Source organism: Neopelma chrysocephalum, unplaced genomic scaffold, assembly GCF_003984885.1.
Source record: "Neopelma chrysocephalum unplaced genomic scaffold, ASM398488v2 Primary Assembly neopelma1_81, whole genome shotgun sequence".
Classification (NCBI taxonomy): domain Eukaryota; kingdom Metazoa; phylum Chordata; class Aves; order Passeriformes; family Pipridae; genus Neopelma; species Neopelma chrysocephalum.
This window is the reverse complement of record NW_020897743.1, coordinates 4,025,674-4,043,916: the sequence shown is the minus strand read 5'-3', so window position 1 is coordinate 4,043,916 and position 18,243 is coordinate 4,025,674. Positions and strand designations below refer to the sequence as shown.

The following is an 18,243-nucleotide window of genomic DNA, read 5'->3' as shown; positions in this document are numbered from 1 at the left end:
GTGGGATCTCATCTGTGCCACGGCCCCCTCCCTCCAAACTTCGCACCCCCTCCCCAGTCTTTCCCAGCTGAGTTCCCCTCCCCCTACTTGCCAAACAGAAAAGCTGCTGGTTTCATTTCTTTTTAATGTAATTTCAACTGGAGTTGCCATGGAAACCAGGCACGGGGAGGGGGGGCCAAATCGCCTCCAGGCAGCGTGCAGACAGTGGAGCCAGGGCCGAGGCCCCGAGCCAGGGGAGCCGGGGGCAGGCAGGGGGACGGGCTGTGCGGGGAGCTGGGTGGGGGGCTCTGCTCTGCTCTCCCGGGGTATCCTTGCCACTGCTGCGCCACTGGCACATCACCCTGTTCAGCACCGTGCTCCAGACCTGTGCTGGACCCCCCTATGACCACTGGTGCTGCCCATTGTGGAGGTCCTGCACCCCCTGCCACCCTGCGCCCTGTGTGCTGGAGGTGCAGCAGCGTGGGCATGGCCTGGGGGCATTAGTCTGGGATGGAGGCAGGTCCCTTGCCATGGGGCAGATGGAGAGTGTGAGAAAGGTGCCATAAGCAGGCAGCATGCCATGCTGAGCCGAGCCGAGCTGAGCTGTGCTGTGCTGTGCTGTCAGGGGCAGGGATGCTGTGGAATGCCTGGGACAGGTTGCAATAGAGCCAAGCCACAACGGGACTCTAATGGGCTGATGGGGCTCTTGCCCAGGGCATGGGGATGCCTTCCCCTGGGCTTTTCCATGCCAACAGGCAGAGTTGCCCCTGCTCTCTGGGCAAAGGAAACTGCCCACCCATGAAGCCCTCTGAACCGTGACCTGCAGCCCCATTCAGAGTTGCCCCAACCACTGACCCCTCTGGTCCAACCCACCCAGCAGCCCCAGGACTGCAATACCAAGGCCCTCCATTGCAGCCACTAGTTGCCCCTGTTTAGTGACCAACATCAGGCCACGGGGAGAGGTTTCCATGGAAATGCAGGTGCTCCATAGCACAGCTCCAACAGCAGCCACCTTGCTGTGGGGTGAACAGCGGGGTCAGCCCTGCCTGGTGGCCAGAGGCCCATCCTGGTGACACCACCAGCTGCCCATTCTGCGGTGCCTAGTGCCCTCTTGAAGGGGTGATACCTTTCTGCCCCAGAGTAGGGGTTTGCTCTGCCCTTCTGTCCCCCTTCCTCATCCTTGCACGGCCCCTGCTGTCTGCCACCACATGTGCCAGCATGGCCAACCCGGCTGGGACCCCAAGGCAAGCTGGTGACAGACAACACGGGTTGCTATTATGTTTGCCTTTGCAAAAGTCCCGAGGCTGCCATCTGTCCAGGGTGTCCTTGACCATCAAGAGCTTTTCTTTTGGAGACCGGGCAAAGCCCAAGGGACACTGTATCCCAGAGGGTATGTGCAGTTAACATCTGTGTGACAATTGCGGGACAACCTCTGCTTCAGGGGACATGTTTAGTGCTGCAAAGAGAAGTAAGAGAACTCAACTGCAAAGGTGTCTCTGGTATGGTGAGGGGATGAATGACCCATACACGGCCCCTGGCTGCTCCAGGATCCACAGTCAGCAGGAGGGAATCGATGCTGCTCTGCACAGTAGCATCACTGGGGCAGCGTCCTGGTCCTGTTCCTCTCACCCCTGATGCACCCAGGACACAGGACAGCAGACTCACAGGCAGTCAGGACAAGCTGTTACGTCGTATACTGCAACCCCCTCTGCCCCGTGCTGCAGCAGCACAAAGGATTTCTGTGCTCACCCACTGCCAATGACCTTCCTGGCAGTTGACTCAGACCAGAGGGTTTTGTCTCTCTGAGAGCAGCAGCCTGGATCCAGGGATGCCTGTGCTGCTGTCAGTCCAAGACTGGAAGCCCAGAGGCCTCTGCACTGCAGTGGTCACCCAGTGATGAGGCTGAGCTATTCATAGGGCCAACCCTTCCCAGGGCAGGATGGCTGGGGAAAGGGGGCTCTGAAAGCCTGCTCTTTTCCTGCTGACAGCAGAGGTGTTTCAGTGATGGTGGAGCTTGATTTCCTCCATCATACCAATGAAACTTCTGGGCTGCAAGATCTCTGACCCCAGCAGTGTGCCAACGTCTGCGTCACCCTGGTCCCGCCATCCGGATGTTGGCTCAGTCCTGCCCATCTCATCAGCTTGTCTGTGTTCAGCGTGCCCACGTCTTTGACCTCTTCGCTGCAACTTCAGACGCCTAATTAAGTTCACAATTAACGTCATTAACAAAGAGAGCGTTTCTGGTCCGCGTGGTCGTGGACGGGGTAGTTTTCTGCGTACTGGAGGCAGCGCCGGCCACGGCTGCTTAGTACAGCCTGTTCCTGACCGCTGGCTCTTGCACAACAGCTTTACCTACGGCACACAGGCGAGGGGGCTGCCCGTGCTCCCGCCCATCCCTGGGGCCCCTGGTCCTCCCACCGACTCCCGGCCAAGGCAGCGGGCGGGCACCGGGCTGGACAGCAACGCCCCGGGCTCCTCCTCCCTCTGTTCTGTTTTCTTTCTCTATTTTTATTATATTTTCAGAGGGATTCCCACGTTGAGCCCCGCCGGGTGCTGCCGCGGGCAGGTGCGGCCCCTTCGCCCCTGGCCCGGCCCCGCAGCGCCACCTGGTGCCACCGCCGGCGACCACCCCCCTCCCGCACTGCCCGGACCCCCCAGTGACCCTCGCCTGGCTCCTACTGCCCCCACTGCCCCCTACTTGGCTTCCAGTAGCCCCCCGGAAGCCCCTAGTGACCCATAGCCTGGCTCCTAGTGACTTCCAGTGACCCGCAGTGACCCCCAGCTTGGCTCCCAGTGCCCCCCAGTGACCCCTAGCCTGGCTCCCAGTGCTCCTCCCCCCCCGCCCCAACCTGCCTCCAGGAGACTCCTTGTGCTTCGTCCCACTTAGCCCGTCCCACAAATCCTCCAGTGCTCACCAGCCCGTCCCCGTCGACACTCCCCTCCCGGTGCCCCCCATCCAGCCTGATCCTCCCAGCCCGGCCCCACTAGCCCCTTGTCTACATTCCCCACCCAAGTCTGCCCCCCGTCACCCCCTCGTACGCCCCCTCAGTGAGGGTCCGTCCCCCCCGGTCCCACGGCATGCCCCGGGGCCAGGGCGGTGCCGCGGAACGGCGGCTCCCGCTCCCCGCCGGGCTCTGTCTGACTCAGCCGTAGGCGGCTTATCAGAGGCCGAGATTGCGGCCCCACCCGCTCCGCACCTCCGGACACCCCCGGTACCTCCCTGCCCACCGCCCCCCGCCCCCCGCCCCGCTGGGGGGGCATCACTTGTCTCCCCTCAGCCGCCCCACGGTGCCACCCTGCCGTCCTTGTGCGGGGGACTCTGGCACCACTGTCACCCTGACGCAGGGGATGGGGTGCAGCGCAGGCTCCTGAAGCCCACCCAGGGGCCCAGCATGAGGGGCAGGGTCCCCGTGTCCCGCGCAGGGGGCTGGGCGGCGGGACCTTGGAGCGGGCCGGTTGGGTTAATCGTTTACAGGCTGTTTGCCTTCGTAGGCTGCAGTTGTAAACATTAAATCTGGGTATTGGTGGCTCCCCAGGGACCAGCTGGTACCCTGCAAAAGCAGATCAATTTGCCCTGGGAGCTGGGGGGACCCAGAGTTGTCCCCTGGGATAGTCAGCAGGGCTCTACCATGGTGTATGTGCCTGGCCTGCAGGGAATGTGGCAGAGAGGATGCTGGAAGTAGGGGGAGTGTGGCCACGAGGACCAGAGAGCTCCCACAGGACCATCGTGGGGGGCTGGCCCTGCCTTGGGGCTGCAGTGGCCCCTGAGCTGTCCCCGGGGGATGCTCAGCTGCGTGGTTGGTGCTGGTGGGTGAGTCCAGGCTGGACACACCTGCAGTGTTTACTTGGCAGGGCCAGGTAGAGCAAGTCCTGGAAAGCAAGGCTGTTTGGGAGGGGGGTGGGTGAAGTCCTGGAGGGCAGTATAAAGTCCAGGGCTTTGTTGGCGCCAGTGGCTGCTGCAATCCCCAAAGAACTTTGTTTCTCCTGAGGTGCTGAGGTGAGAAACTGCAAGGCACAGTACTACTGGGGGGGGTGGCTACGTGTCCCCCAGCTGGGCAGCACCACAGGGGCCAGGGTGGGGAGTCACAGAGGGGCTCGACCATGGGCCAGGGAGGGCAGAGCTGGTGGTGCTGGTCCCAATGGGGGGAGCTGGGCGAGGGGCAGAGTGTGGGCATTGGTTGCCCTCCCCATAGTTTTGCTGGAGGTTCTTTGCCTGCTACTGTTTGCACAGCTCCGGGCACTCACACCCTGGGCAGAGGGGAGGAGGTGGCATTTGGGATGGCACTGTTGCCCTGCCAACCTGCAGCCCCCAGCTGGCAGGGTTTACTGGATGTGCTGCTCCGCACCGGAGGCTGGCGACAAACCCCAGGGGACGTGGCCCCATCTCTGCAGGAACGGGGCACAGTGTGGTGGTGTGGCTGGGATACCAGCCCTGAGGGCCACGGGGTGGGGTGTGAGTACAGGGACTGTTGCCCCCACCAGCAAGTCCAAGCAGTAGAACAGCGTCAGTGGGCCCATCTTGGAAGAGAAGCAGAGCCCTTACAGTGCTCAGCACTGAGGGCAGCCTCTTCCAACACACAGCCTGCGTCACTCCAGCAGACTCTTTCCCATGTCCCCAACAGGACAGGGCACATGCAGGGCAGTTCCAATGCCCTCACAGCTGCTGCTGTCAGCACCAACCCCCTGGCAGCGGAGCCTTGAGGGCACGGCAGGACTCACAGCAGCAGCACCCAGCCCCACGGGTGCCCACGGAGTGCTCAGTGCCAGACCCCTGCTCCAGCCGCAGTGCCCTGTGCTGTCCATGCGGGATGGACACGCGGCTGGGCTCTGCCGTGCATCCTGGGGAAGGGAAGGGACCTCCAGACAGCCTGGGTCGCCAGTCCAGCACAGCGATGTCTGTGGTGTGGTCCCGCCGGGCAGAGCCATGGGCACCCCGTGGTCGGGGTGTGGTGGGGAGGTGGGAGTGGGTGCGGGGCCGAGAAGCGGGAATGCAGCACACAGGCACTTTGTTGGGCCAGGGTGGGCGGAAGTCAGGGCGTTAGATCTGAATGCTAAAGTGTGTTGTTCAGGGGCTGATAAAGGCCCCATTGTATGTAAATAGTTTATAAAGCAGCATATGACTTCCAGTGCAGGGCAGTGGCAGAGAGAGACGAGGGCAGGCGGAGCAGAGCTCTCCTGCGGGAGGCATGAGACCTTAGAGGGGACACTGGGGGCAGCTTGCGAGGACCCTTTCTCACCACAGGTACGGGTTGACACGACTCTCCGCACCAGGGGTGGCTGGAGAGCAGGTTCCAGCCCCGCAGCCTCATGTCGGGGTGGGAAGCAGCTCCCGGGGCTGCTCAGTGCCAGTGGGAGGCTCTGGTGGGGCAGGGGTCTGTGCTTGGAGTGCGGGGTCACTTCATGCTCCCCAGGCAGGGATGGTTCGGGGAGGGTGACAAAGCGTGGCTGCATGGGGTGTTCCCTGCTCCCACAGGGAGTGGGGTGACAAGGGAAGGGATGTGCTGGTGCAGAGGAGCCTGTGGAGCTCCTTGGGTCCATCCCTAGCCAAAGAATGCAGCACTGGGTGCGGACTGGGGGTCCCTGTGGAGGTGTGGGATCTTCACCGCCACCCTCTGTGGCAGCTGTGGGTTAGGATCCCTGTGCCAGCGTGGGGTGGCAGGGCAGGAGCAGCTGGCACTGCTGGGCCAGACGGTCTCCTGCCTGGTCTGGTCAAAATGCTGCCTTGAGCCCTGTCACCAGCAGGATCCACTCTGCCATCCTGCTCTCTGTCCATCCTGCTGTCCACCTGCCAGGGCTGTGACAGCCAGTTGCTCCCAGGGCTGCTGCCACCAGGGCCAGGACATGGTGGCTCTCAGCCAGGGGCCCTTCCTGCTCCTAACACCGTCTCTCACCGCTCTCTCCTGCAGACGTGAGAAACGATGAACTGGGCCGGGCTCTACACGGTCCTGAGCGGGGTGAACCGCCATTCCACCGCCATCGGCCGCATCTGGCTCTCTGTCATCTTCATCTTCCGGATAATGGTGCTGGTGGTGGCAGCTGAGAGTGTCTGGGGGGATGAGAAATCCGCCTTCACCTGCAACACCCAGCAGCCTGGCTGCAACAGTGTGTGCTACGACCACTTCTTCCCCATCTCCCACATCCGTCTGTGGGCCCTGCAGCTCATCCTCGTCACCACACCAGCCCTTCTCGTAGCCATGCACGTGGCCTACCAGCAGCACCAGGAGAAGAAGCTGCTGATGCTGACGGGGCACGGGGATGCCAAGCACATGGAAGAGGTGAAGAAGCACAAGATGCGCATCTCGGGTTCGCTGTGGTGGACGTACGTCTGCAGCGTGGTCTTCAGGCTGCTCTTCGAGGCTGTGTTCATGTACATCTTCTACATGCTCTACCCGGGCTACCAGATGATGCGGCTGGTCAAGTGCGAGGCTTATCCCTGCCCCAACACTGTTGACTGCTTCATCTCCCGGCCCACTGAGAAGACCATCTTCACCGTCTTCATGCTGGTCACCTCTAGCATCTGCATCGTCCTCAATATGGCAGAGCTGGTCTACCTGGTGGTGCGGGCCTGTGCCCGCCGGGGCCGGCACAACTCCAACCCCTCGTCGGGGAAGAGCTCCTTCTATGGGCACAAGCATTCCTCTGAGTACAAGCAGAATGAGATCAACCAGCTGCTGACAGAGCAGGACGGTTCCCTCAAGGACATGCTGCGCCGCAACTCTGGGCTGCAGGAGAAGGGTGACCGCTGCTCTGCCTGCTAGGGCCAGCACTGCGGGGAACCCTGCCCCACAGTCGCCCCACAGCCTTGTTGCTGTCCCTGTCCCAAGGATAGCATTCCTCAGGCACCACTCGGGCTCTCCTAGATGGCCAGGAGAGCATCTTGGGCCATTAAATCTCCATTCTCAGGTGCTGCCTCCCTCCTTTCTGCTCTGGCCGGGGCATGCCGGGAGCTGGGGTGCCAGCGTGGGGTGCCCACTCCTGCACCCAAGCCCTGGTGGGTGGCACCAGGGGCTGTGGAGGCTGCAGTGCCCGGGCTGAGCTGGGGCTGTGGTGCCCTGGCAGATAGCTTGCAGGACCAGTGACCCCTGGGTGGCATTGATCAGTGTCCAAGGGCTTGCGCTCCCCCAGCACCAGCCCCTGCAGCCCCGAATATATTTAGAAAAGTGCCCAGACCAAAAATAGAGGGAAAAGGTTTCCCCAGTGGCTGTTCCATGTGCCAGTCACAATGAAAGCCAATGGGGCACGCAGCTGCCTCGTGCCCCAATAACCCCACGCCCGCTGTTGGGTGAACGGACAGAGGAAGCCAGGCAGATCTGTCCGCACCCACTGAGGAGCTGGGGACCAGCTGGGAAGGGGCCTCGCAGCATCCTGCATCCCGGGAGCTGACGGCGCAGGAGCACTGGGCTCTGCCCCACACACCCACCTACGGTGAGGAGTCCCCAGGGATCACCACCGCGGGTGTTCCCCTTGGTGCTCCCAGATTTCTGCTGGAGGCCTTTGCTCCTGTTGCCCTCCTTGTGATGGGTTAGGGGGTCCCTTGGGATGGGGACACTGCAGGGACAGCCTTGGGTTGGGTCTGTGCACTCCTGCCCATCCGGGGGATGGGGTGGCAGTGTGGTGGGTTGTGGGGCGGCTGTGTCTGGAGGGCGGCTGTCTTGCAGGGCAGCGTGTGCCATGGGGGACTGGAGCCTGCTGGGGCGGCTGCTGGAGAACGCCCAGGAGCACTCCACAGTGGTGGGGAAGGTCTGGCTCACCGTCCTCTTCGTCTTCCGCATCCTGGTGCTGGGGGCAGCCGCTGAGCGGGTCTGGGGTGATGAGCTGTCTGGCTTCTCCTGCGACACGCAGCAGCCCGGCTGCCAGAACGCCTGCTATGACAGCACCTTCCCCATCTCCCACCTCCGCTTCTGGGTCCTGCAGATCATCTTCGTCTCCACCCCCAGCCTTGTGTATCTGGGCCACATCCTGCACCTGGTGCATCTGGAGGAGAAGGCACAGCAGCAAGCGGCAGCGCGGGCCAGCAGCGGGGCCAGGCGCCCACGCCCCAGGCAGCCCCAGCTCCCTGCAGGGGACACACGGGGACAGGTCTGCATGCGGGGGGCCATCCTGAGGACGTACATCTGCAACGTTGTCTTCAAGGCTCTCTTGGAAGTGGCCTTCATTGTGGGCCAGTATGCCTTGTACGGGTTCCAGCTGAAGCCCCTCTACACCTGCAGCCGCTGGCCCTGCCCCAACACTGTCAACTGCTACATCTCCCGGCCCACTGAGAAGACCATCTTCATCCTCTTCATGCTGGGGGTGGCCTGCGTGTCCCTGCTGCTCAACCTGGTGGAGATCTACTACCTGGGTCTCACCAAGTGCCGGCAGGGGCCAGGCCCCAAGTCCCGCATCATAACCACTCCCAGTGGCCCTTTAGGGCCCCGCAGTGCCCATGTCACCCTGCCCAGGGTTGGCAGCCCCCTGGCTGCTGGCAGATCCCCCCACGGCCTGGCACCCCTGAAGAAGGCGGGAGCGTGGCTACGGGTGGCTGGTGGGTCCCACGGGGAGATGCGAGCGGCAGACCTGGCAGTGTGAACGTGGCCTGCTGGGATGGTCAGGGATGGGGGATGCACCGGTGGCCACAGTGGTGGTTCAGTCTCCAGGCCCTGCCAGGCCTGTGGCATGGATTCCATGGCCAGCACGAGAGTTGGGCATGGCACTGGGCTCACGGCTCAGCTGCTCCCAGCACTCCTGGGAGCAGTAGGGCTGAGAGTAAAACGGGGATGGGGGAGCAAATAAACACTCACTGCACCTCCCTTGACTCCTGCTCTGCCCACATGGCATTGCTCTCTGACTGGTCCATCCTACAGACACACTGCATGGCCAGGGCACGGCCACTGCTGGGTTGGGTTGGGTTGGGCTGCAGCCCTGTGGGCAGGTGACAGGTCAGGTGAAGCAGGGCAGGGACAGGCAGGGCATGCCAGGCTGGCACCAGTGGGCTCTGGGTCAGGGGCCATCCCAGCATGCCCAAGCTGGCAAGGTAGGAAGTGCAGGCAGCACAGGCAGGGATGGGCAGGAGTGCAGTGCACAGCAGCAGAGGGACACTGGCCCTGCTCTCCTGCAATGCTCACCCTGCCCAGGGTGGGAAACTAGGGGCTGCCAAAAGTTTTCCACATCTTTATTTGAAATGAATGGTTTCCAGAGACACAGGGTTAGTTCCTACTGCCCTGGCATCACTACAACAAGACTGGTGAGCGGCTCACTCTCCACATGGACACAGAGAACAGATGGCCCCGGGCCAGGGCCCAGAACAATATATACAGGCTCAACAGGAGACCCATGTACAGCTCAAGAAAACTGACCAGAACACGAGGAGGGGCAGGAGGCAGCAGGGAGTGGCACAGCTGGAGCCAGACTTGCTCTGGGCAGGGCGGTGGCAGCCTGCTGCTTTGGAAGGGAGGGGGAGACCAGGCAGAGCTCCCTGTTTCTGCCAGCAGCTGCCCAAGCCCCTGGCTGGAGCAGAGGTTCCCACTGATGGCACCTTGCATGGGGGAGGGGACCTACACCAGGACAGGGGACAGTGGGGAAAGAGGGGCAGCACTGACCCAGACTCATCTCCAGTTTTCAGACAACTCAGGAAACACTGACCAAACTGAGAGACATCTCAGCTGCACATGAGGGAGGTATCCCCATGGCAAGGCCAGATCTCTGCTCTCATGTTCCAGTGCCAGCTTCCTCCACTCTCTGAAGCCAACCTAAAACTCTCCCACACCTGGGAAAAAGCCCTCCCCCTGACCCTAAGGCTCTCAGGTAGCCTGTGGTCCATCCCCAATGGCTTGAAACCACAATCCTGCCCCAGCAGCAGAGCTACTGTTCCTGCCATACCACCTGCAGCCTCATGAGGGAATGATGAAGGAAGAGGGAAGTAAAAGCTTTGGGGTCACTGGTCTGATGGTGCACTGCCACCTTGTGAGATTCCTGCCCTGGGGCAGGGGAGGGGGGGGGAGTGGCAGGGCTGGGGGTAGGGTGGACAAGGGTGAAGGCAGGTGCCCCAGGGACTCTGCCACCCCTGTGCCATGGGAACTGGCCCTGGGAAAGATGGTTCACCCAGCAGCCAAAAGGAGGAGGCAGAGCTGAGCATGAGGGCCACGTATGTAAGGGAGGCCTGTAACGAGCAGGATGGGATGTCCAAGTCTGGTAATGATGAAGGGACAGCACTGCTGCAGCACCATCCCCTCCCGTGCTGCATGGCCCCTGCCCTGCAGTGGGAGGCAGGAAGACGGGGTGTCCAGGGCTGGAGCGCAGCCAGCCCAGCAGCACCTCGCTCTTAGTCCATGTCATCCTCCAGGCTGCTGAGCCGACTGTGCTCCTCGTAGATCTCCCTGACAGCCAGGATGCGGTTCAGCATGCTCTCCATCATGCTCCGGTCCATGGGGATCACCGAGTACCACAGCGGGGACTCGGCGATGCACGACCGCTCGGGCTGCAGGTAGAACACATCGTTGCGGTTCCGCAGACTCTCGGGGCTGCAAAGAGAGAGCAAGGTCAGACCTGGGGGGTCTCAGCTTCAGGGGCTCAGCCAGCCTGGCCTGCTGTCGTGGTTAGCAAGGGGGGCTTAAGGCTTGCCACAGCCTCTCATCACTCAGGAGGATGAGGACACAAACTGAGCCTGCAGCTCCTTGTTCAGGACCAAAACCCCTAACCACCCAAGCATCTGGACTCATATGGCACACTCGCGCCAGTCTGGAGAAAGGCAAGAAGTGGAAGAGGCCAGAGAGAAGCATTTTCTCAACCGTGGTCTACACATGCGGCACAGACCTTGTGCAAGGCTTCAAGCTCATGTACAAACATTTGGAGAGCAGCAGTCACTCCACATGGTCCCACTAAAACTGAGTGGTGGCCCCAAAATGGCACATGTCCCTTCTCCAGAGAAAGCCTCACCATTTGGAGAGATAGAACTCATAGAACTTGACTGGGCATCGGAGGGGGTTCATCCTGTTCTCCCGCTGCTCCAACATCGGTACCTCCTCCTCACGCTTCCGTTTTCCAGAGCCACCATCTGCAGAGGGGGAAGAGAGCTGGATCATGGCTGTATCCCAACAGGGGAAGCAAGGGGGAGGGACAGAGATGTTCCCTCAGGCCCTACCTCGGCTTTTCTTCTGCTTGGCAGGAGCGTAGTAGCGGATGCTCACCACCTTTGTCACGCCACGGGCAGTGGTGCACTTGCGGGACTGGCGCACCACGTTGGTGAAGGAGAGCTGCATGTGCTCCTCTGCTGTCTGCAGCCCAAAGAACTTAGTGTTGAAGAACATGAGGGTGTTCAGCAGCACAAAGGGTGAGTAAACACCCAGCTGTTTGCACTCCCAGAGGTGCTCCTCCTCAACACGGGAGAAAACAGTGTCTGCAACACACAGAGATGATCTGGGTCAAATCAACAGCAGCCTTATGGCAATTCCTTCATCCTGCCCAGAAAATCTGTGAAAGACTGACACTTCACAACATCTTTTTTTTCCATAAGGTTACTTCTCCAGAGCCATCAGCAGAACTAGATGCTGGCTCTGGCACAAGCCACCCTAGATCACAGCCAAACCACAGACAAGAACCCAAATTAATTCTAATTGCTCATCACTATAGATGGCCACAAAGTGATCTCCAGGTCAGTGCTCCACCACACTCAGTGAGAGATGAAGGAAAAGCAGCAGGCAGGAGAGACACAGCCAGCTCCTGCCTAAATACAGAGGTCTGGAGCCAAATGCCTCTGCCTGGGACAGCCAATACGCAGAGGTGAGGCTGGATCTTTGACTGACAAGACACAGCAGGGAAGGCAGCTCAGATCACAGCATCATGAAAAGCCTCTGCAGAGCTCTAAGTTAAGTCCATTCACAAGGCAGCAGCACAGAGACCTTGGCCAAGGCTTAGCACAGTGTGCAGGGCTCACCCATGTGCTGGGAACACAAAGACATGTGCCAGTGTGCCCCCTGGGTTGGCATCCTCTTTGCCAAAGGGTGGAGACATCACTGTGAAGTGTTGCAAAGATTCAAACTGTCCCAGGAAAGAAAGCATGTGTGCTCTGCTGCCAGCTATGCTGACTGTGGGCTACAGAAGCTGCTGAGGCGTAAACCACACTGGCCCTGCTGTCAGTTTGGGTCAGCCTGACCCCAAGACACAGCAGGACTGTGCTGCCTATGCCAAGAAAGAGGGTTGAGGCTGGGGGAACACAATCAGACCAGAGGATCCCAGGCTAGGAGCACAAACTGGGTATGTGTGGTGACTGAGGGTACTCAGAAGACACGTACTATTTGGTAAGACTGTGGGTTGCCAGCCGCTCAGGGACTTGTTCAGCTCCTGCACGAAGGTCAGGTAGTAAAGGTCTGTAAATATATTCACCATACGATTGTTCTCGAGCAGGTACTAGAAAGGACAGAACACACAGTCAAGAGAAACACAGCAGCACCTGGAATGCAAACCCTCCCTAGAGAGCCCAGGGCACACATGCAGAGCACCCTTCCTTGTGCCACCAGAGCTGCAGGGCAGACACTTCTGAGAGCTGCAAGGAAAATCTTGGGGCATGACAAAGGAGACTTGGCAGTGAAGAAGGGAATGAGTTTGAGGAGATCTCCCAGCCCTCCTCAAGGATATGCAAGAAGGGTGTGAGGCTGGGAAACAGCTGACATCCTACACTCTGGGCTTGGAAACAAAGGCCAAACCAGGTGGGCTGCTGTCCTGGGGTGAGGCAATGAAGGTGAGTCCAGTGAGCCTCTCTGGGTCCCCAGGAAGCAGAATGAAGGGTAAAAGCTCCCCCTACCAGTTCTGACCCCCAAGTCTGGCTGTGGAGGACTGGAGGGCAGCAAGGCCTCCCTCACCTGCTGGATGCCAAGGCAGAGGTAATAGATGCTGTCAGGTTCATAGCGCTCCCCGTTGGGCCGTGTTATCTCCTTGACAAACTGGGCCAGGCCATAGTTGAGCTCAGCTGCTGAGCAGGCTAAGATGTCCTCCTTGATCCTCATGGGCTTGGCTGTGGAGACAAGCACAGCAGCCTCAGACAACAGCCTGCAAGGTCAGGAGCACCTCAGCACCCTGAGATCCAGCTTCTGGGAGGCCTCTGCCACTCCACTGCATCCACACAAGGCACTTACGGCCAAAGCGTAGCTCCTCTCCCTTGCTGGTCTCTCCTCCTGCGTACTTGGCTTGCACCCAGGACTTCCAGGCATTCACTCCGTATGAGTAGTTCAGGACTGTACAGCTGGGCTGGCTGCTCATTGAGTCCCGGGAACAGCTTTCAGAGAGTGCCAGGCGCTTCTGCCCCTGAAGAGAGGTGAGACTGTGAGACTGGGCACCTACCTGGGACAGGTGCAAGAGTTGTGGCCACCCCTCAGACCTGTGACTGCAGTGTGTGATTCCCAGTGTGCCTGTGCCCATGCCAGCAGGCACCCTTCTGCTGACAGCCAAGCCAAGAAGGCCCATTACTTATGATGGCCACAGGAATGAGACCAGCTCTCACATGACCTGTAGCATTCAAAGCTCCTCCAAAGTATTTTCATTCAAGGAGTGGCCCACAGGCCAAGCATGTTCAGAGGGGAGAGGGCACAACCTCCCCAGCACACCAAAGCCTCTGGCATTTCACCTCCTACATCCCAGATGGCAGCTCCAAGCCCAAAAAGTTTTAAGCAGGCAGTACCCACAGAGAGCTCACCTTTCGGACAGCTCGAGGCAGATCTTGCTCTGTGGACACATCATCTGGTCCCACCAGCCCACAGTCAAAGAGGAAGTCCACACTGGGGTTGATGTCTAGAGGGTCTGAAAAAAAAACACAGGCAGAAGGGCTCAGCTGAGACTTCTCATCCTGTCCCCTGTGCTGGCAAGTGTTTTACATACAGCAAGATGAAGCAAGAACACTTCACACCCTCCACCACTGTCTGGTATGAACTTTAGCCACAGCACAACAAAGGAAATATGTTTCTGGCAGATGATGCTAAGCACTCTCAGAATAACCAGAGCCCCACATTTTTCCCTTCTGACATTTTTTTGTTTGCTTGTTTTTCAAAGCTGAGGAACATTCCTAATGCCCTTGTACCAGGCCAGTACTGTGGACAGCCAGGCACAGGCACATCAATTCTATCCTTTGCTACCACCCTGCCCAGCACTGCTGTGCTCCTGCAAGTCCCTGCCTCCTCTTCCACCTTCTGCCTGATAATGGACATTCAGCAATTCTGCCATTTCCAGGACGTCATGCTTTGTCCACGTCTCTTGCCTTGCTGGCTCCTCTGGAATCATCATCCATAAGCACACCAATGCCGCTGCCCTGCTCTCTGTGCTGTTAAAACCAGCTTCTCATTCCCCCTTCTCTGCAGACCTATGTTCTCACCAGGTAAGTTAGTCTAGCCAAACACACACTCCTTCAGAAGTGGCAGTCCCCTCACCCTTGCTGCAAGCAGTCATCTGCAAGGCTCAGCCCTAGGCCTGGTCAGTCAGAGGGCATGGGGAGGTAAATTCACACAGCTCTTAGAGCTGCTGGCAACAGTCAGCTGAGGGCACTGGGAGGACCCTGCTGCAGCACGAGCAGCCCTGCACACCTGCTTCCCCCAGCTCTTACTCTTAGGGAAGTCAGCCTCCAGATCCTGGCCTGGCTCATCGAGGACATTTGCCATCTTGACAGCCATAGCCAACACATCGTCCCGTGCTGGTCCGAACAGATCACAGTCCTCCAGGAGACCCTCTGCACTCTGGTTACTCACCAGGTCTGCAAGGCAAAAGCAGTTCATAAACCCAACTGTTTTCCCTGTGACAGCTGGGAAATGAAGCTCCCTGCGTGCAGCACAGTCCTGTGCTCAGAGCAGCCCCATGACACCTGCACTGCCCAGCTTTCTCTGGACAGCAAGACATTGGATGTTTGTCACCTCCCCAGCCAGAACCCTCATCACTGGGGTTTGAGGAATGCAGCCCCCAAGTAAAAAGATCTGTGAGGTCAGCACTGCTAGTTTTCTAGCTAGTAAGCTGCTTTAGGAAAGAGCCTGAACAGCCACCTGAAAAAACTAACAGTGCCGCAAGACTGGCACCCTCAAAAGTGGCAGTCAGTGCTCCCTGCTGCAGCTCTTCCCTTTTGGTAGCTCCTCAGCAGAAGCTGAGGAATTGTTATTCCCTGCTTCCTTTTTTGAGAGGCTTTGGAGAGCAGCAATCCAGGCAGGTGTTTTAGCTCCAAGAGCCAGCAAACCCCCCTTGATCCCAGCTGTTGGGCCAGACCAAGCCATGGCAGAACCTACCGCACAGGTCCGAGGAGGCCTTGTCTAGTTCCTCAGCCTCTGCAATCATCTCAGCCATGGCCAGGATGTCAGCTTCCAGGGGATTGGAGGGGATCTTCACCTTCAGTTCCTCAATGGTCTCCACAATCTTCTCTGTGCTCTCCAGGGTGGTGGGCAGGAACATTGGCACAGGCACCTGTAGACAGCAGCACACCAAGCAGAAAACTGACACTCAGCAGGTTGACACAAAAGCAGAGGCAGGAGAAGAGGATGAACAGAGAAGAAGAGAGGCTGCAGCAAGGCAGGATCAAGACAGTAGAACAGGAGCAGGTGAAGTGCATTGCTTACCGGGACAGGCATGGAGAAAGGCACAGGTACTTTCTGGCAGTACATATGCATAGGCACAGGCACGAAGATCGGGACGGGGATTGGCAATACAACCACCTGGGGCTTCCAGTCAGCCTCTGATAAGAGCAAAAGTACATCAGTGAGTTCGATCCCAGAAGCTCCTCCACCCAGCCCTGCCACACACTGACGTGCCCCCAGCCATCCAGCACTGCAGCCCTTCCAGCCACCAGCTTCTATGATTTGTGGACAGAGCTGGAGCAGCAGCAAGTCAAGCCTGGCAACAAGAGAGGTTTGCCTTAGCTAGAAGTGCAAGTCCTGCTCTTATGTAACCCTGCCAAGAGGTCCAGTTGCCTTGCACATGCTGGAGACCACACACACATACCCAATATGAGCTACAGAGTGGAACATGCTCAGCAGATGGCCCTTGGCCAAGCTAACAATCTCTAGAGCAAAATGAGTTGTCCCACAAGAAGTGGGATCATGCTACAGTGCTCTTTGCATCTCTCCTTTTGCTGATGATGGGAATGGGCTCCCTGCCTCCAGCCCTGCCACATGTGCCCTGCACCTGCCCAGAGACTCTTCAACATGGTGCCAAACACACTTTGTGCAGCGTTTCAAGCTGGGTGCAGAGTCTGGAGCAGGGATGTGCCCCTTGCCTTTCCAAAATGCCCCTGTAATCCTGCAGTTATGTCTTGTTTTCCTACCTGTCTGACATCCTTTGGACTTCATTTCTAACTTGCAGGAAATGCCCCGGTTCTGCATCAGTGGTTTGCACATGGCAGCTTTGTTTTTCCGAGGGGTGGCTGGAACCACTGGTGGGGCGGGAGGTGGCGCAGCTGAAGACGTCTGGGCTGAGGAGGCCTTTGCTGACAGCTGAGGAAATGGAGAAAGCAGGAGGCTGATGTTCACCTAAGGCAGCACAACCTCTTTCCTACTACAGCTACAGCTGGAGTGACTCCCAAAGCACCTTCTGGGGCCTGGCAGTCCCCAACACACACGTGGACGCTCCCACAGTCAGGCCTGGATGAAGGACTGCCAAGCTGCTCCTGGCAGGCAGCAACCTGTGTGGTGTCCCTGCTGTGCCAGGAGTCTGGCACTGGTGGCTCCTGTCCCATGGGGCAGAGGGGAACAGTGGGACAGTGACTATACTCAGGCACAGAAAAGGACCACGCAAAAGAAGCCAGTGCCACAGTGTCAGGTTATTCTGGAGTTCATCATTGACTCCTGGGGAATGGTTATTCTTCCCCCTTGCAGGAGTTATGCTGATACTGCCCTCCCCAGGAGCTCTTATCAGCTCCCACTATCCAGACATCTTAAAATTCATTGATTGTAGAAGAAGGAAATCTCCCTGAGCAATGGCAGAACTGTTCTCTCTTTGTGCTATCTTGCAAACTCCTACCTCCAATGGGTCTTACCATGTTAGTCTCTGTCTTCTGTGGGGAAGGGACAGCTGGTTTTGGATCTGAAGTCTGACCTGTAAGAGAAAGCAACAACTCTTGAGTTCAAGAGCTCCTGGGCCAACGTGTCCCACTGCTGGGACTGGAGGTACCAGCAGCCAGAGAGCAGGGACAGGCTCCCCAGAAACTCCTCCTGGCCACTCCAGGAATAGTTAATGTTTCCACAATCTCTAGCCCTAGCAGCTCAGAAGACACTACAACTCCAAAATCAAGTTACTCTCATGTCATTTTGTGCTTCCTTGCAGTCCACCCCATTCCCATCACAGCAGGTCAGGAGAAATCCCAGCCCCTTGTTGAGAGAGGAATCCAGGGCTCTATTCCCAGCTCTGCCTATTGGCTTGCTGTACCGAGCTATGGCCCCTCCCTGTGCCTCCATATCCCTGCTACAAGTATCTTGGCAAAGTGCTTCGAGATCCCTAGGAAGAAGGTGACAGAGCTATCAGTAGCATTATGAGATATCCCAGAAAGCAGAGAGACTGCTTTGCCCCAGCCCTAGGGATGCAGTATATTCCCCTAAGGAAAGAAGGGATCACCTACAGACAAGAGGTGCATGTGCCAGACAGTCTCAGGTGGTGACAGTATCACCCTGCCTTGGATAATAATTCCAGCTCATTTGCTCTGCAGAGAACCTGCACCCATCTCAAAGGCCTATGAGCTAACAGAGCACCTTCATCCCAGCCTCCAGTGAGCCCTGGTCACCCATGTGGCTGCCAAAAACATCTGCCTTCTACAGCACTGACTAACTGTGGGCCATGCATGGAGGAGACACCTGCGAGGAAAGCAGCAGGTCTCAGCACCCAAAGGCAGTGGTGGGTCCATTTGCACCTCCTACACACACACTGGCTCTTCAGGAAAGACCCAGATTCCTAGAGGTCCAACACACAGACCATGCACTGTGCAGATTTCCTCTGTCCTAAGGAAATGCAGGACAGCTCTTGTGCAACTGGAGGCCTGGCAGGCTCCACTTGCAGGCAAGTTCCAGCTGGAGGAAGCTCCCTAGTCTGCAGCTGAGCATTCAGCCATAGGTTCTGCAGCAGTCTCGGGGTCCAAGAACTCACCCTGACCCCAAGTGGATGGGCAGCAGGTCCAGGTAGGAAACATCAATGGCTTGACTGAGAAAAGACAAGCTATGGCACATGAGCGGAATTTCTGCTGCAGCAGAATCAAAAGCAAACATGATTGCCCCACAGGCCAATGATTTAGGGGTAAGAAAACAGGATTCTCCTGCCACAAAGCTCCATGTGTCC

General features: G+C 58.5%; 3 protein-coding genes and 1 long non-coding RNA gene across 13 annotated transcripts in view; 2 read left to right on the top strand and 2 right to left on the bottom strand.

The window, feature by feature from the left end:
- Positions 1 to 107: 107 nt before the first annotated feature.
- LOC113971110 lies at positions 108 to 2,583 on the bottom strand. Its single transcript, XR_003535438.1, has 2 exons — positions 2,013 to 2,583; positions 108 to 1,435 (listed from the first exon to the last, which is right to left on the bottom strand). It is a non-coding gene; the product is annotated as an uncharacterized LOC113971110 (long non-coding RNA).
- A 1,262-nt stretch (positions 2,584 to 3,845) lies between these two features.
- GJB1 (gap junction protein beta 1) lies at positions 3,846 to 6,881 on the top strand. 3 transcript variants are annotated; one of them, XM_027690690.1, is made up of 3 exons: positions 3,846 to 3,976; positions 5,107 to 5,215; positions 5,883 to 6,881. In XM_027690690.1, the coding sequence occupies exon 3, from the start codon at positions 5,898 to 5,900 to the stop codon at positions 6,735 to 6,737; it is 840 nt and encodes a 279-aa protein (XP_027546491.1). In that variant the 5' UTR covers positions 3,846 to 3,976; positions 5,107 to 5,215; positions 5,883 to 5,897; the 3' UTR covers positions 6,738 to 6,881. The 3 variants fall into 3 exon arrangements, with proteins under 3 accessions (XP_027546491.1, XP_027546492.1, XP_027546490.1); XM_027690691.1 differs by having other exon boundaries at positions 5,879 to 6,881; XM_027690689.1 differs by lacking the exon at positions 5,107 to 5,215 and having other exon boundaries at positions 3,850 to 3,976; positions 5,886 to 6,881.
- Positions 6,776 to 9,125, top strand: LOC113971108 (gap junction alpha-3 protein-like). The gene is made up of 2 exons (XM_027690688.1): positions 6,776 to 6,882; positions 7,638 to 9,125. Exon 2 carries the CDS (start codon positions 7,651 to 7,653, stop codon positions 8,545 to 8,547), a length of 897 nt encoding a protein of 298 aa, XP_027546489.1. The 5' UTR covers positions 6,776 to 6,882; positions 7,638 to 7,650; the 3' UTR covers positions 8,548 to 9,125.
- The window catches only part of ZMYM3 (zinc finger MYM-type containing 3), a 33,237-nt gene continuing 24,108 nt past the window's right edge, over positions 9,115 to 18,243 (bottom strand). For 7 of the 8 annotated variants that reach the window (XM_027690674.1, XM_027690675.1, XM_027690678.1 and 4 more), the window contains 12 exons: positions 16,955 to 17,013; positions 16,244 to 16,412; positions 15,540 to 15,655; positions 15,213 to 15,387; positions 14,546 to 14,692; positions 13,646 to 13,749; positions 13,089 to 13,257; positions 12,816 to 12,967; positions 12,249 to 12,363; positions 11,099 to 11,353; positions 10,894 to 11,011; positions 9,115 to 10,478 (listed from right to left, as the gene is read on the bottom strand). In XM_027690674.1, the coding sequence (XP_027546475.1) occupies positions 10,280 to 10,478; positions 10,894 to 11,011; positions 11,099 to 11,353; positions 12,249 to 12,363; positions 12,816 to 12,967; positions 13,089 to 13,257; positions 13,646 to 13,749; positions 14,546 to 14,692; positions 15,213 to 15,387; positions 15,540 to 15,655; positions 16,244 to 16,412; positions 16,955 to 17,013 (1,778 nt within the window). In that variant the 3' untranslated portion in view covers positions 9,115 to 10,279. Of the gene's footprint in view, positions 10,479 to 10,893; positions 11,031 to 11,098; positions 11,354 to 12,248; positions 12,364 to 12,815; positions 12,968 to 13,088; positions 13,258 to 13,645; positions 13,750 to 14,545; positions 14,693 to 15,212; positions 15,388 to 15,539; positions 15,656 to 16,243; positions 16,413 to 16,954; positions 17,014 to 18,243 lie in introns of all 8 variants that reach the window. The other variant, XR_003535434.1, reaches the window with a different exon arrangement.